Consider the following 17,276-nt stretch of genomic DNA (forward strand, 5'->3'; position numbering starts at 1 on the left):
CATCTTAACACTCATGCACTATAGGTATAGTGGCACAGTGGTTTGCATCGCTGCCTTACAGTGCCAGGGACCCAGGTACAATTTCCGGCTTGGCTCACTATCTGTGCAGAGTATGCATGCTCTCCCCATGACTGTGTTGGTTTCCTCTGGGTGCTCCAGTTTCCTCCAATAGTCCAAAAGACATGCTGTTAGGTAATTTGGCCATGAGAAAATTTCCCTCAGTGTACCCAAACAGGCACTGGAGTGGGGCGACTAGGGGATTTTCACAGTAACTTCATTGTGGTATTAACGTAAGCCTACTTGCGACACTAATAAAATCAATTTTAAAGCTACAGTGAATAAAAAGCTACAAGGGCTGAGGCATTTTCTGAAAGGCATTGTTCTTCAGATTGCAGGCCAAATGGAAGAATAATGCCAATCACAGAGACAGAGAGTGAAGTTTGGATGGGGGGGGGCACAGTTCATGGCACTCACACAGTGAAGATGCAAGTCATGTGGGAGATGGCAAAAACTTGAAATGAATCCTAACGCGATTGGGTCTTCACACTCCTGTTTTATTTTCTGAAAATTTGACAGGAGGAGGCAAGCAGATACCTTCCCCTTCCCCAGCTGCAGTTATTCAAAGAAATGGGATTGACATGTTGACACCATTCCCTGCCAGAAATCTCACCAGCTATGCTTTTCATGCAGTTATGTTATGGTACACCAGCAGGAAGCAGACATGCTTACTTCATGAATGTGACAGTGAGGATCTCATCCTGGTCTCCGAGAGGCAATCAAAAGCATATGTGTAGCAATTGGCTTTCCTTAGAGATCAATTATTAGCTCCTTTTTGACAAAAACAATTTACTCTTCAGCTGCTTTTTTTCTGCTGATGATTTGGTTTCTGGGATTCGTGACACAGACAGAAAAAAGCTTCACTGGCAGCTAGAATTCCTGCCCTGCCAGACTTTTGGGAGTGGAGCTGGATTCAAGGAATTTCAGTTTTTGACAGAAAAGGACTTGGGCCAATATCTTGCCTTATTTACTAGTGATTTTATGGTGTAACTTTCAGAGAAGGAAAAATGATGAAACATTGATATTAATAGCATGAAGTATTGGTGTCTGAGGCTTATATAATCTCACATTACTGGTCCAACACGATGGTAGTTGTGGAATATGAAGCCGACAGTAATTACTTTAAATTTGAGGAAGTACTTAAAAAATAAATACCTGAGCTAAAGCAATTGTACATGTAGTCCTGTTCCTGAATATGGGATGCATTTGCCACAGTATCCTCCACATTTCCCAGTAACTTTGGCGCCATTCTGTGGATGGAATGGAATTTACATCACCATGGCTGATGAACAATAATCTCTAAAGTTGTTAATGAAACTGTTTAAATCTATAGTATGAAAGAACATTCCAATGTGACTGTTTTCTGCAATATATACAGATGATAATGATTTTAATAATGCTTGCTCGATAACTTCATATGAAATAGACCTAAAAAAAGCATACATAAGTACACGTCTTTCAAAGAAACTGACCATGTGACATTCTTCAATCACTCATTTGATGAATATCATACTTTTTTTGTGCACACCAATAAGAAAATACAAAATAATTTAGGAATGTACGCAAAGATAATAATGAAGAATCAATCAAAAAAAATCATGATCTGATCTTGAGAACGTAAGAATGAAAACCATGCAAACCTTCCAGCTCACTTTGCTATTTAAACTCTTTTTCTTCTCACTTCTACCACATCAAACAATGGTTCCATTTCTCACAGGATCAGGAACTCATAGAATCCTTACAGTGCAGAAGAAACCATTCGGCCCATCGAGTGTGCACCTACTCTCTGATAGCTAAGTATCTTACCTAAGCTTTCTCCCCCACCCACATCCCTGTCAACCCACACATTTCCAATGACTAATCCATCAATTTCTGCACATCTTGTGACACTAAGGGACAATTTAGCAGTTCCACCAGTTCTATTTTGAATGCTCCTACTGAGTCAGTCTTCCCGTGCAGAAGTTGCTTTTATAGTTCCATCTTGTGTGTTATAATGGCTTCTCTATTACCAAGTTGCCTACATTGAAATCAGTTTTCCACAGCTGTTCACATTTACTTAATCCCTTTGTAATTTCATCCTTTCATCTACGCTGCATATTGTCCCATTATCTAAATCAATAATCAATACAGTTAATAATGGAGGCACCAACACAGATCCATGTGCAACAGCACTGAACACATTCTACAAATTAAAGTGCTGCCCATTAACCTACTTCCAGTCAGTCAATTTCTTAATCAGGTCAATAATTTGCTTTCAATTCCATGAAATTCAACATTAGCTGACAGTCTTTCATTAGGAACTTTACCACAAATCTTTTGGATGTCTATATAAATAATATCCATACACATTGCACTGTCCACTACTTGCATCACCTTTCAAAATTGTCAGTTGCGTTTGTCAAACTCATTTAAAGCTTCATAAATTCATGCTGATTATTTCTGATCAGTTGAAAATGTTCAAGATGTTCCGTCATCCGGTCCTTATTATAGACTGTAGCAATTTCTGATAACAGATGCTAGACTGACTGGTCTATAATTTCCTGGTTTCCTTCTGTCATTATCATAAATAGCCGAGTGATTGATACAATTTTCCTTTTTAAGTAAGTGGTGCCAAACAGAGAACTTCGTATGGTTATGGTTTTGAGTGTCTGTAATTTTATCATATACTTCCTTTAAAACTCTGGGATAGAAATTATCTGATCCTGGGGATTTTTTTGCCCTTTATGCCACTAATTTCTTCAATACTGTCATCTTTCATAAGTTCATTTTGTTCAGTGCCTGGGCTGAATTTTCATCTGGGTGGGGAGGTGCACTTCAGTGCTTGACTGGATAGACATTGGTTTATTTTGAAGAAATGCAATTTTCCTCTGCATTCCTGACCCTGCTCCCTTTTCCTCTGCTCTTCTTGCATGTCAGTAATACCTAGTGTGCAAATTCCCCCACTGAAATTTGTTCACTTTTTAAATGGGGACAAAGATTGGATTTCCTCCCAGTCACTATTTTCATCTGGCAGTGGACAGTTTCAAAGCCCATTAAAAGCACACAGGCTAAAGAGTTTGCTTAGAGAATGGAAAGTCTGCTGAGGAGTCTGGAATATTCTGAGATGCAAATGTAAAATGTGTTGAGATTTTCAAATATCATTGCTGGCTGCTGTATTGTAATGTAAATGTGCTTTTAATGCAGTGATTCCTCATAGGGATATTTCCTGCAAAGACTTCCTAACACTTACATTGATCAGCATTCTGTAATTGTTCGCTTGTATTATAGTACTTTTTCAAAGGAAAAAGTACCATAATAACTAAAAAAATAGGGTTCTGTTGTCAAATTCTCTGGCTTTGATTTAGTTGGAATGGCAGATCTAACAATTTAGAAAACACCCTGCTTCTGAAGGTGGAATAAATGTGCATCTGTTCCTTCTAATGATTGACAGGCACACTGCTTTGAAATGGAAATGGACATCTATCAGTAGAGATGGAAGCTTTTGGAATTATGAATGACTGGCTGAGTTTCAAAAGCTTTAGTTCAGCAGATGATCCAAGAACTATCAAAAATGTTATGATCTTATAATAACAGATTACAGTTGGATTTTGCACTCCTGTTCACCTCAGGTATGAATGGCAATGGGAGTGCAAAATCTCACAATAAGCCCAAAACGTTAACATTAATAGGCAGTCCTGTTGTGATTGGCCCCTTCTCCTGTCAGTGAGATGACAGAATTCCTGACATACAATGGTTTAGATTAAATTTAAACCTAATTATCAGGCCACTGCACCTGAGTGAGTGGCAATGGACAATATTTGGGGACATGAAGTGGCATGGGATGACAACAGGAAGGGTGCGGGAATGAGAGGTGAGGTTGAAATGGTCTGTAAATAATGCTGGGAGCTGAGCTGTTGTGTTAGGGAACTAAATTGAGCTTACTAGCTGGTCCTCCTCCCCACCTATACTCATTGCAGTTCACAAAATGCACTGAAAATCTGACTTATGTGAAAAGACAAAAATCCTTCTCACAGTCAAACCATGGGTGGGTGCGCATCTTGTGAATTGCAAAGTTCAGGTCAGGTTTTCCCATACGCAGATGAACATACGGCGCCTGGTCCCCAGTTCAATAGTAGTTTCCTTGAGATGTCAGGCATGTCCACATCTTCCTCTACACTACATGTCAAGTAATTATTTAGCATGTCATAATTTTCTTATTTTTGACAACATTACCGTTATCCATCTTCAAGTGGCCCACCTCGCTTCTGATCACTCATTTCTTTCTAATTTCTTCATAAAAAATTTTTGATTTTGAAAACCTTCGCAAGTTTCTTTTTAAACCCCTATTTTGTAGCTTATACCATTTGCTCTTTGTATCTTTTCTAGTCAACTGGATCTGTGCAATGTTTTGTACTACTGTGTGATTTTTCTTATAGCTTTATGTTGTCTGTTTTTCCCTTAGTATTCCACCGTTTTTTCACAATTAGAATTCTTTCACTTTAAAAGTTTAAACTGGTTCTATATCGCACGCAGGCACAGCTTTGTTGGGGGCTATTGCTGTCTTATTGGATGAGAGTAGATAGTTCCCCAGAAGGCCAGGAGGTCAAATGGATAGAACGTGGCCATGGTCAACAACTTTAGGTGCGGTGCTCATCCTGGGACAAGTTGGCCCCTCAAATTTGGCCTCGTGGGGAACCCAGCATCAAAAGAATTGAAAATTACAATGTTAGTCAGAGAGCCCTTAACAATTTATCTAGATAGGCTGAGCGAGTGGGCAAGGACCTGGCAGATGGAATACAATGTTGGCAAGTGTGAGGCTATCCACTTTGGTAGGAATAATAGTAGGAAGGACTACTACTTGCAGGGCGAAAAGCTGCAGCATGCTACAGTGCAGAGGGACCTCGGGGTCCTTGTGCATGAGTTGCAAAAACCCAGCCTACAGGTGCAGCAGGTGGTCAGGAAGGCAAATGGGATGCTGGCCTTCATAGCGAGGGGGATTGAATATAAAAGTAGGGAGGTCTTGCTGCAACTGTACAGGGCACTAGTGGAGTACTGTGTGCAGTTTTGGTCGCCGCACTTGCGCAAGGATATTTTGGCCTTGGAGGGAGTGCAGAGGAGGTTCACTGGGCTGATACCGGAGTTGAGGGGGTTGAGCTATGAGGAGAGGCTGAATAGACTGGGCTTATACTCGTTGGAGTTTAGAAGGATGAGGGGGGATCTTATTGGGACATATAAGATGATGAAAGGGATGGATAGGGTAGAGGTGGAGAGGTTCTTGCCGCTCAGAAAGGATAGCAGGACTAGAGCGCACAGCCTCAAGATAAGGGGGAGGGGCAGTTTAGAACAGAGTTGAGGAGGAACTTCTTCACTCAAAGGGTGGTGAATCTCTGGAATTCTCTGCCCGTTGAAGTGGTGGAGGCTGCCTCGCTAAATATTTTTAAGATGCGGGTTGATGGGTTTTTGATAAGAGAGGGGATTAAGGGTTATGGGGAGAGGGCGGGAATGTGGAACTGAGACACGACAGATCAGCCATGATCTTATTGAATGGCAGGGCAGGCTCGAAGGGCTGGATGGCCTACTCCTGCTCCTATTTCTTATGTTCTTATAGGTTTTTGGTAGGCAAGGGGATTCAGGGTTATGGGGAGAAAGCGGGAAAGTGGAACTGAGCCACTTCAGATCAGCCATGATCTTATTGAATGGTGGGGCAGGCTCGAACGGCTAGATGGCCTACTCCTGCTCCTATTTCTTATGTTCTTATTCTTATGTTCTTATGTAAGCCATTTAAGGAGCCTAAGGGGCCATTAATTGGTAGGGAGCACATTTCCCTCTTCCTCCCTATTGCCATCCCTTTGAAAATCCAAATCTGTTGGGAGGTGTTGGGATCCCAAGATTTTGAAATCTCGCCCACACCTGACCCTTTGAAGACCCAGCCCTGTATTTTGGTACATGTCAGGCTCTTCTTCAGTCAAAGAAAGGAAAGATAAAGCATGACTGAGTCATTCGTTCATAGGGTGATAATTTTAACTGAAGTCACATGGCAGAAACCTAGCAGAATTGGATTGGTTGCTCATTTTACAACCTGCACTTTTTACTATCCATTAACTTCAAATTAATTGAATTTAAAATAGTTAAGGAATTTAAAAAAGAGGAGATACTGGAAGTCTTATAGTGTATCAAAGTAGATAAATCCCTGGGACCTGATGAAGTGTATCCCAGAACATTGTGGGAGGGTAGGGAGGAAATTGTGGATCCTCTAGCTAAGATATTTGAATCATTGATAGTCATAGGTGAAGTGCCTGAAGATTGGAGAATGGCAAATGTTGTGCCTTTGTTTAAAAAGGGCTGCAGACAAAAGCCTGGGAACTACAGGCCAGTAAGCCTCACATCTGTGGTGGGTAAATTGTTGGAAGGTATTTTAAGAGACAGGATCTACAGGTATTTAGAGACTCAAGGACTGATTAGGGACAGTCAGCATGGCTTTGTGAGTGGAAAATCATGTCTCACAGATTTGATTGAGTTTTTTGAAGGGGCAACCGGGAAGGTAGATGAGGGCAATGCATGTTGTCTACATGGACTTTAGCAAGGCCTTTGACAAGTTACCACATGGTAGGTTGTTGCATAAGGTTAAATCTCATGGGATCCAGGGTGAGATATCTAAATGGATACAAAATTGGCTTCTTGGCAGAAGCTAGAGGGTGGTTGTAGAGAGATGTTTTTCAAATTGGAGGCCTGTAACCAGCGGTGTGCCTCAGGGATCAGTGCTGGGTCCACTGTTATTTGTCATTTATATCAATGATTTTGATGAGAATATAGGAGGCATGGTTAACAAGTTTGCAGATGACACTAAGATTAGTGGCATAATGGACAGTGAAGAAAGTTATCTCCAATTGCAACAGGACCTTAATCAGTTGGGCCAGCGGGCTGACGAGTGGCAGATGGAGTTTAATTTAGACAAAGGCGAGGTGATGCATTCTGGTAGTTTGAACCAGGGCAGGACTTACTCAGTTAATGGTAGGGCACTGGGGAGAGTTACAGAACAAAGATCTAGGGGTACATATTCATAGCTCCCTGAAAGTGGAGTCACAGGTGGCCAGAGTGGTGAAGAAGACATTTGGTATGCTTGGTTTCATCAGTCAGAACATTGAATACAGGAGTTGGGACGTCTTGTTGAAGTTGTACAAGACATTGGTAAGGCCACACTTGGAATACTGTGTGCAGTTCTGGTACCCCTATTATAGAAAGGATATTATTAAACTAGAAAGAGTACAGAAAAGATTTACTAGGATGCTACCAGGACTTGATAGTTTGAGTTATAAGGAGAGGCTGAATAGACTTTTTTCTCTGGAGCATAGGAGGCTGAGGGGTGACCTTACAGAGGTCTATAAAATAGTGAGGGGATAGATAAGATAGACAGTCAATATCTTTTCCCAAAAGTAGGGGAGTCTAAAACTAGAAGGCATAGGTTTGAGGTGAGAGGGGAGAGATACAAAAGCATCCAGAGGGGCAATTTTTTCACACAGAGAATGGTGAGTGACTGGAACAAGCTGCCAGAGGTAGTAGTAGAGGTGGGTACAATTCTGTCTTTTAAAAAGCATTTAAATAGTTACATGGGTAAGATGGGGGTGTAGAGGGATATGGGCCCAATGCGGACAATTGGGATTAGTTTAGGGGTTTTAAAAAAAAGAGTGGTTTTGACAAGTTGGGCCAAAGGGCCTGTTTCCATGCTGTAAACCTCTATGATTCTATGACTCTCAAGGAGGCATAATTAGACTTTTAAAATTCTGCATCACTATTTTTACCATAGTCTTTTATATGTTCTATTATGTCATAAAAGTTTACAGACCATGTCTTTGATACGTCAATCGAAAACTAATCCTATTGTTGCATGCCCCTTCAATAACTCTTTATCTTTAAGTGTTTATCCACTTCCCTTCATAAATACAATGAACTTTCTGTGGCAAAGATTCAACAACCTTCTGCTTAAAGAAATGTCTCACCATATTATTAGTGTCATTTTTAAACTGATGATCCCTCATTGACTTCCTAACAAGAAAACATAATATTTCCTTCATCAAAGCATTATGCATTTTCAAAGACTCTTCTTAGCCTGCTCTTCTCCAGCAGAAATATTCCCAGTATCTCAAGTCTCTTCTCATAATTATAGTTTTCATCCCTCGCATCATCTAGTGAATTTGTACAGTATGATCTCCATAGATTTACTATTCATCCGTATTAGTGCATCCAAAACTTTATGCAGTGCTCAACCTGTGGTCTGATAATTGCCTAACTGCATTTGAATTTTCAAGGAATTACGCACTTGAACTTCTTGTTAAGTGTGAGGTCTAAGTATACGCCCAATTACATACATAACACCTACAAGTATTTCTGCTCACCCGTATCCTTCAGAGTGTTTCCATTCAGTGTGCCCTCTCACTCAATGCTCCTCCTATTTTTTGTTTTCAGAGGGCAGGAGTGATTTATTTACATGTACGGTTCTTTAAGATTGTTGCAAATGGCTGAGTTTGCCTCCTGCCCAATGAGGCATTAGCATATAAAAAAGTAGCACTACAAATATGACAGAGCTGAGGCATGGGCTCAGGACACAGAAATCTTCCAGATGTTGGATTCTTGAAATCCAGACCACACTCTCTTTGGCTAAAATTGAAGACCTTAAAAAATGAGTTTATTATTTTATACTTCAGAATTACCAGCCATATGTATTATTGCTACCAGCATTACTGGAACAATGTCAGCCATATATCATACAGAAAAGTAGTTGTACACAGGTTAGAGGTCATCTGTTTTGTACCAGTTAACATATCACTCAGAATTTAGGCACAACTACTTTAATAAAATAACATTAACCTCAGTAAAATTACTTCTTGCTAAATAATATTTAGCCATATTTTCAATCACGTACTTACCAGCAACCACTGTATTTCTACAACAGCGTAATTTCCCTGTGAAATCCACCTCGTTGATTCAGACACTCGGAGTCCTGTTCCAGAGAGATTAATGCTAAATTGACCCTGAAAAATAATGCCAGATTGATAGGAGGTTTTTAAAAAAATCACATTATATTCGTTCAAATCTCATGGTCTAAAATAGAGCTGGTCCATTAATACACATAAGCCAACGGAAGTTTGATTTCCACAAGTCTCTAATGTCAATGCACAAAACATTACTTCAGCCCACCTGAAACTAGAAATAAGATATTGTAGATAAAAATGAACAAAAAAAACCTACAGATTAATACAAGTAGTCTTTCTCATTTTATTACTTTGTAATGAATTTATTAGTGAATAATGGTAATAAATTGTGATGCATTTATTCATAAAAATTTTATGTTTTGAGTTTGTATCCTTAACTATTATTTTATCTAGATTCAGCATGTAGAACAACGAAGCCAACATTTTACATAACCATGTTAGTACTTAGTAAATATTATGGTGCAATTTTGGATCTGTCTAGCAATATAGTTATAATCAATTAACGAATCCATGATAAATAAAGTGTGTGCTGTACAATTTGTACTGATTATATTTGTAATTTTAATCATATGGGAGATATTTAACAGCATTGTTTCAGAACTATCTGTAGAGGGCACTGCTGCTGTGTTTGCAAATAGTCACATATAGTTCAGATAAATATTCTCAACTAATACCTACAAGTTACATTTTATACATCGACAGTACCACACAAACTCTTTTTTAAGGCAACATAATAAACTGACCACTTTTCACTGAGCAAACAATTACTTGCCCTGAAGTGATCATCATGGAAAATTTAGTGGATCTTATTTACGTGCACAGTAATTTTAACCAATTAAGTTATTTTCATTTAATCTTGTACTCTATAACTGGAATTTATAGCTCATTTACCACATTCTGATTATGCTAAAAGTATTAGTAGAAATACTAATCTGGTTACATCATGCAAAATTCTCATTGCCAAAATGTTAAAGTTTCCTGTTGTTATTGACCAATTTCTTTAAAATAGGAATCTAAACAATAACAAGTGAAAGAACACTACAAAAGTTCACAAATGATAATGTCTAAACTGATGGGATGAGAGAAAATATTTCAAAATAAATTGCTGATATAAAATTGTGATTTGATGTCATTTAAATTTTGATAAGCCAGAACAAATTGCAAAAAAAATTATAGTCATTGGAATATATTCAGCATATGGCAGTGTAGGTCTTTTACTCATATTTATTAGAGAAGACATGCTTTAATAATACTAATACAATTATTTTGCTTCTTTTTTATAATGTAGTTTGACAATGCAATATTATTGTAATTATTCCTAAAGACATCACACAATAGTATAATGGTTATTTTGCAGGGATCTTGGACCAATAATCTAGTGGCTAAGTTCAAATCCTCACAGGGCAGTTTGAAAATTATACTTCCATTTTAAAAATCTGTGAAAGGTGAATATCAGTGAGGCTCTTGAGTTGTCACAAAATCTCAACTGGTTCAATAATATCCTTAAGAAAAGGAAGCCAAACAAGTCATTGAGTCGTATGAACCAACTGCAGGAAATTGTAGGCATTCCACTGCCCCCTTCTCAGATTGACTAGTGATGCACAATAACTGGTGGCCTTGGCATTGGCATTGATGCCTATGTCCCAAAAATGAACAAGTATTTGCAGGAGTTCTTGTAGCGCACATGCAAGAAGTTCATGCTTTGGATTTTTTGCTAATTTGTGCATTTGTGCTTTATAGTTCTCTGTGTGATTTGTTTCCAAGTGAACATTCTGAATTATTAACACTTATTTTCTCATCATATTATAATTTCATATCCTGACATCTTGTTTATAATGGGTAAGTGGCACTTTAGCTCCCAAAAGTATTTGATACTCTTATGTCAGAACATGCAGATTAAATTTCTATAATTTAATAAATTCCACTTTAAACACAATCAACAGCAACACTTCAAATCTGTAGCCAAATCGCTCACAAAAGTGTAGATAGAATATAATGTAAAGACACCTCATTAATTCCAGGTTGAATGTATGGATGGTACAAGATTTTTGTGTACATACAATAATACACTTTAAATAATAGCAGTCTCATTTGTTAGCTTTTTCAATGTACACTTTCTGACTCTTTGTAATATTACCATATTGAGTAGCTAAATAGGTAAGTCACCTGTGGACATCTGGCAGCACTGTAACAGTCTCCAGCTGTTGCAAATGGAACTGATCGACCTTCATGCGTCTGTGCAAAATACAAGTCTGTTGCTATAAAAGTGAAAATGGGCAAGATGTTGAAAAAGTGCAAAATTGTCAAGTTGAAGAGATAACATACAATAATAACATAGATAATTCAAATTCTGAATAAAATATACCATATTTATACAAACTTAAAATATACTTTTCAAGTGATATTTATCTTTTGTGCCTTATATGAATGGGGATTAATCTGCCAGTGTAGCAGCTGGAAGTGGCATGAGCAGTGGGATTATTAAAAATAGTAAAGCTATTTTTGTGCTTTTCAGCAGTTTCAAATCATGTCGGCTGAAGAATTACTTTTAACGACCACATGATAGTGCTCAATCATACAGGCCAGAAAATACCCAGGAATTAATACCCTGGTCTGTGCTGACGTTTGTTGATCTCTGTTGGTGAAACATGACATGGGGTGTCATAAATAAAGTAATCCTGTCCTTCCATTCATATCCATTCTTGCAGCACAGAAGCAATCATCTGGCTGATATTTTGTCCTCCATAGCTCAGGGACACACTGGCAACTACCATCGACATCAGCTTACTCAGCACAGAGCATTCAAACCGATGCCTTTTGCATTCTGTGGGTTAGTACTATATGAGCTGCCAGATGTATTTGTCAGGGAGTGGGGATGTTTGCATGGAGAATTTATGTCCACTATTCTCCCGAATTGGGACTTAAAGCCCACACCAACACGAAACCTGGAGCATTTCCTGCTGGCGTTAGCAACGTCGATCATGTGAGATTCCACTAATTATAGTTAAATTTTTGTTTCTGAATATGTATCAGGTTCCCCAAGGCTCCTTCAATAGCCTGCTACAGGCCGAACTCAATTGGGGCCAGCAGCGCGGCCTGGGAGGGTCACAGCGGGTTTGGTGCCTGGCACAAAAGCTGCTTTCCCATCGACCTCTGGTTCTCTGGGCAATTGCATTTCACGATCAGAGCTAGCAGACCTGGAGAAACCCCCTTTGGCTACAACAGCAGATCAGAGGCTGAGATAAAGGGTGGTGAATCTCTGGAATTCTCTGCCCGTTGAAGTGGTGGAGGCTGCCTCGCTAAATATTTTTAAGAAGCGGGTTGATGGGTTTTTGATAAGAGAGGGGATTAAGGGTTATGGGGAGAGGGCGGGAAAGTGGAACTGAGCCACAACAGATCAGCCATGATCTTATTGAATGGCGGGGCAGGCTCGAAGGGCTAGATGGCCTACTCCTGCTCCTATTTCTTATGTTCTTATGTTCTTATGTAACTCAGCTCCTGATTCTCCAAAGCTTGTGCACCATCTACAAGATACAAGTCAAAAGTGTACTGTAACATTCTCTACTTGCCCGGATAAGTGCAACATTCAAGATGATTGATGTCATGTAGGACAAAGCAATCCGCTTGCTGTGCACCAATACCCCACCTTAACATTCACCTGCTACATCACCAGCGCATTGTGGCAGCAATGTGCACCATCCATAAGAAGCAGTGCTGCAAAGCCCCAAGGCTCCTTCAATGGCACTTTTGGAAATTCAAAGTGTTTTATAAAAAGTATCTCAGAATCATATTGCAAGATCTCCTCGTTCTCCTCCTCCCCCATTTCTATCCCCACATTCAACTTGCAGCTCTTTTTTCCCAGCTCCTGTTCAAGCTGACATGGTTTTGGTTAAATAATGCCTTCAGTTTAAGCTGGTATTATTACTCTCTTCCCAACCCTCCCTCCGATTTATGCGGTCAACTTACACTCCTCAATTCCCTTTCACATCGCAGGATCCCAGCTTTAGTTTATGTATGTAACTCTCCACTGAGTTCAGCAGACACCTCAGCCTGCCTAAAAAACAATGGCTTTAAAATTGTAGATTGGCATGAATGGTATGGGAAATAAAACTCTTTCATTTTATCTCGCAGATGAGCATCTCATCCATGATGCTCTTGCCCCAATAGAAGGAATTAGAATTCCCACCATATATGCAATCTTTTAATGGATTATGGCAACTATTTTCCTTTTACAGCTACAGTTAAAATTTCATCAACTGGATACTATCTGAGCACAGTGGATCTGTGCTCAGATCTCTATAACCGATCTGAAGAAGATATACAGCCCTTCAGCCCAAGTGATTGAACTGATGATCTGGCTGCCCCAAGAGCTCTCGCGATGCCCAGAAGATTATGCTGCAAAGCTGTGTTTACTGGCTATAAACAAGGTCTTTGAAAGCAAAGAGAGCACATTGTTCTCCTGAAAATTGAAACTATTTATTGCTGTGATGAAATCAGAATTTTACCTGGGCAAGAGATTTGCTTACATCTACAAAGCAAACAACAATATTGTCATTCCTGGCGGTAAACAAAACAAGACTCATGTCTTTTGGGGTAAAGTGACCCATGCCCATAGTAAATGTGGCATGATGCGTGCCAAGGCCAGCAGTAACCTGCCCGCTAAGGCTATTGGGCATAGGATTCGTACGATGCTGCATCCATCAAGGATCTAAAGCGCAGCTGTACATAAATTGACAATAAATAGTAAAATGATCTAAAAAAAATCACTGCTTCAGCCAACCAGCTATAATCCTTCAATGATTATGCAGTTTTTTAGGTTATGGTTTAATTTAGGTGGTAAACCTCAGACTACACCTGAGCAGTGGTGACTCTCTGGAATATGAGAAACTTGATGAGCTCATTTAATAATCTGCAAGAGACAAGTGGGCCATCATCCAACAAACTCTGGCATAATGGACCTACTTCAAACAAGGCTAATGCAATGGTGAGTGTTACGCTAGAAATACTGCATGACAGAAATGGCGAACAAGGTAATTGGAACAGTTAGAGCCACCAACTGTGATTAAACAGTTTCATGGAGGTTTCATCACATGACTTGCCTCCATGTTCTAGCCATTCATTAGCCAACATATCCATCCTTGTGACATATTGCCTTCCTATGCCAAGCAAAAAGATGCATTATCCAACTAGATGATGTTGTTGACTGTCTTTATCCTCCCATTTCCAATATTTCTGTAACTGGTAAAGAGAGTTGGAATGACAAAAAAAAAATTTTGTTTAATGTTCCTATCATTTTTCTTCAGGGTTTCACATACAGCAGTATCCTGCAGGAAGATCTTCCAATCTTGAGGACTCCAGGTCAATCCTGGTGGGTTGGCAATCCTAAGAGCAGGAGGAAGCAGGTAGGCAAGAAAAGGTTGAGAGAACATGGGGCAGCCAAATGGGCAGAGATGTAGACTGCATCAGTAATTGCATGGTCAAGGAGGAAGTGGCAAATATATTGTTTTTCAGTTTTTCTATCCCATAGATGTGCTCACGTCAGAGATTCAACAGAGTTTCAATTTCAGCCTCAACTCAATTCATGTTCCTATCCTAACATTATGACTCAAACTTGGTTCGACTCCAGCTACCAACAATGCTGAAGTTTTGAGAAATATCCTTGGTGGGGGCAGCCTTAGGTTGCTGTAGTGCTTTTATGGTATCTGCATACATTACAAAGTCATAATCCATTATATTTCCTAGTTATGTTACAACATCAAGTAAAATGATTTGAAAATATTGTTCTTGGCCCTACTCCTTCTAGCAACACAGGGATAGAAACATTCAGTTCGCTGGGCCATTTTTGTTCCCAGTTTTTCAGCCTCTCCCTTCACCTGTTCAAATCATAGGTAAAATAGTAGTTTGGTCTTGATTATGTTATTGGAGCCAATAGCATATATTTAAAGAAAGAACTGGATAGTTTCTAGTATCATTCCCACCTACTCAAAAGAACAGGTTAAAATTGAAAACCGTGGGAAGAGAACAGGATGTTGGCCTTCAAGTTTCTGGAGTAATTTTAACTTCCTGCCCAGTATCTGTTGGGCACGGAGAATTAACATTTCCCCTGAAGTAAAACAAAATGTAACTGGATATATTCTTTTTCAATTATCCATTTAATTCCTTGTTTGCTTTTGGTTTCAGAAAACGAGGAAAATTTATCAATATGATTAATAAAGCATAACAGTAAGGAAGATTTTACTCACTTATTATTTGCAAAGTGCTGATGTCCAGTCTTACTTTGCTGAATGTTGAAAACCCTGCAGCAAGATAATCTTTTCTGCACTGACAGTCATCTCTTCTACTTCCGTTATATGGACATTCAGCTGGGTTATGCAGCCTAAGTCAAACAGAATGTTTAAAGCATGTTTCCAAGATGTTACAAAATTACCATCTGTAAAGTGAACACATTGTTAACATAATAATATTTTGCCTTTCCATACCTGTAGCCATAAACCTCTGAGAAATTTTCTGCATCACCGCTTGCCAGTGTAACATACTCTCTTGGGCTATCCGACAGCATACCGGCACAATATATCTGCAATGAGAAATGAGTATTGATGGAATAAATCAAATAAGGAAATATGTTACCTTTATGACAAATCAGCATTTCTCTTTTAAAGTAATTAAACAAAGTACCTTCACTCGCTTCCCTTGTATGTTAAGAATGTGATCACCATCTTCCATGAACCCTTTCAATCTCTGTACATCTCTACAACTTTCTGGAAATTCACCTACATGCAAAATATGTTTTTCATTAGAATTTAGAAAATGTACTTTTGAACAATCAGAAACAGACTCTGCTAACAGGAAACAGATGGCAATATTTTATGGTCATGTGAGAATGGACGGAATAATCCAAATGCTTACATTTTCCACTCTGACACGTTCTCCTCTCTTCTGGCTTAATGTCCAAACTACACAAGTTGCTGAAATGCCCATCATTCGTTAAGCAGTGTACTGAGCGTTGCATGACTCCTATTCCACAAGTCACTGAACACTTACAAGAAAATTGAAAAAAGAGGAAATTAAATAGCACTAAATGTAAATCACTGTCAGTCATGATCAAACCAGTATTTTCATGCTGCAAAACATGTATGGACATATTGATCTGATGATTAGCTATAGTTATTACTTTGAATTTAAAATAACATCTAATACTTTCACCATGATTTATATTTTAAGGCAAATGGCATTTTATTATTGTCATGTCAAAGTATGGGAAAGGAAATCATTTAACTAGAAATTTAACTGCAAAGAAACTTAACTTCACAAAACTTCTTTGACAAAAGATCTATTGATACTGAAAGCAATTGAGAGAGAAATTTGATGAAGAGAAAATATAGTAGAGGCATGGAAACGTTACTATAAGTAGAAACTCTTCACCTATAGATTATGAATGTTCTTCCATATTGTTAGTATCTAACAATATTTATGACGGTAGAAATTCTTTTATTGGGCAGCAGAGAAAAGTAACTAGGTTATATTGTGCAGTAGAATTTACTGCCCTGCTAAATATATTCTGAATAAATCCCTCATTATGATTCAAAGAATTTATATAAAATTCTGACACTAGAGCACTAAGACAAGGTTACAAGGCTGTTAAGTTTGCATCAAATTAAATACAATGCAATTGCTCAGGTTTACAGCGTGTGTCCTGATAAAGTTTTGAAATGAACTTACACTTCCCCAATTTCCAACCCTCCATGAGGCAGTAATATGACATTCGCCAAGAGAGCAGGCACGGATGTTTGGCGGTTGTGTCCCAGGGCAGTTAGTTGTTATCTGATGATAGTAGCCGTATTCATAGAGGTCCTTACCATTATAAACCTCACTGCAGGAAACAAGTCTCCGTTGGTATCCATTTCCACATGTAACTGAGCACTGGAAATAAAGCCAAATTGTTAATCTGATTTCCTCTTCTAACATAATGAATGTTGGACTCAAAAATTATGAGAAATGACTTTGGTTAATTCTGTTATAATCTCATACCACAAATTTGTATTTAATAGCTTTTTTTGGCACTGTATGTCTGCTGAGGAAATAACAGTTAAAGAGTATGGCACAGTGGGGAGAACACCTTGGATTTTCAAGACATTACTTTATCATATGGCAGAATATGGTTCGTGGACTTGCTCATGTCGAGTTCCTCATTTGGATCTTATTGTTGATGTGGTCTCTCCAATACTCACATCTATAGCAAGACTTACTAGA

At 38.8% G+C, this 17,276-nt stretch overlaps 1 protein-coding gene and 1 pseudogene across 1 annotated transcript in view; one reads left to right on the forward strand and one right to left on the reverse strand.

Annotated features, from left to right (window-relative positions):
* Positions 1-17,276, reverse strand: part of adamts9 (ADAM metallopeptidase with thrombospondin type 1 motif, 9) — a 263,821-nt gene that overhangs the window by 10,597 nt on the left and 235,948 nt on the right. The window contains exons 32-39 of the mRNA XM_080183228.1: positions 16,746-16,946; positions 15,933-16,062; positions 15,702-15,796; positions 15,506-15,600; positions 15,269-15,402; positions 11,193-11,284; positions 8,961-9,065; positions 1,213-1,307 (exon numbers count right to left, since the gene is read on the reverse strand). Coding sequence (XP_080039354.1) covers positions 1,218-1,307; positions 8,961-9,065; positions 11,193-11,284; positions 15,269-15,402; positions 15,506-15,600; positions 15,702-15,796; positions 15,933-16,062; positions 16,746-16,946 — 942 coding nt within the window. The 3' untranslated portion in view covers positions 1,213-1,217. The remainder of the gene's footprint in view (positions 1-1,212; positions 1,308-8,960; positions 9,066-11,192; positions 11,285-15,268; positions 15,403-15,505; positions 15,601-15,701; positions 15,797-15,932; positions 16,063-16,745; positions 16,947-17,276) is intronic.
* Positions 13,405-13,738, forward strand: LOC145338824 (large ribosomal subunit protein eL33 pseudogene; annotated as a pseudogene).

This window comes from Carcharhinus amblyrhynchos, chromosome 3 (assembly GCF_965287045.1).
Source record: "Carcharhinus amblyrhynchos chromosome 3, sCarAmb.v2.hapA, whole genome shotgun sequence".
NCBI classification, from domain to species: domain Eukaryota; kingdom Metazoa; phylum Chordata; class Chondrichthyes; order Carcharhiniformes; family Carcharhinidae; genus Carcharhinus; species Carcharhinus amblyrhynchos.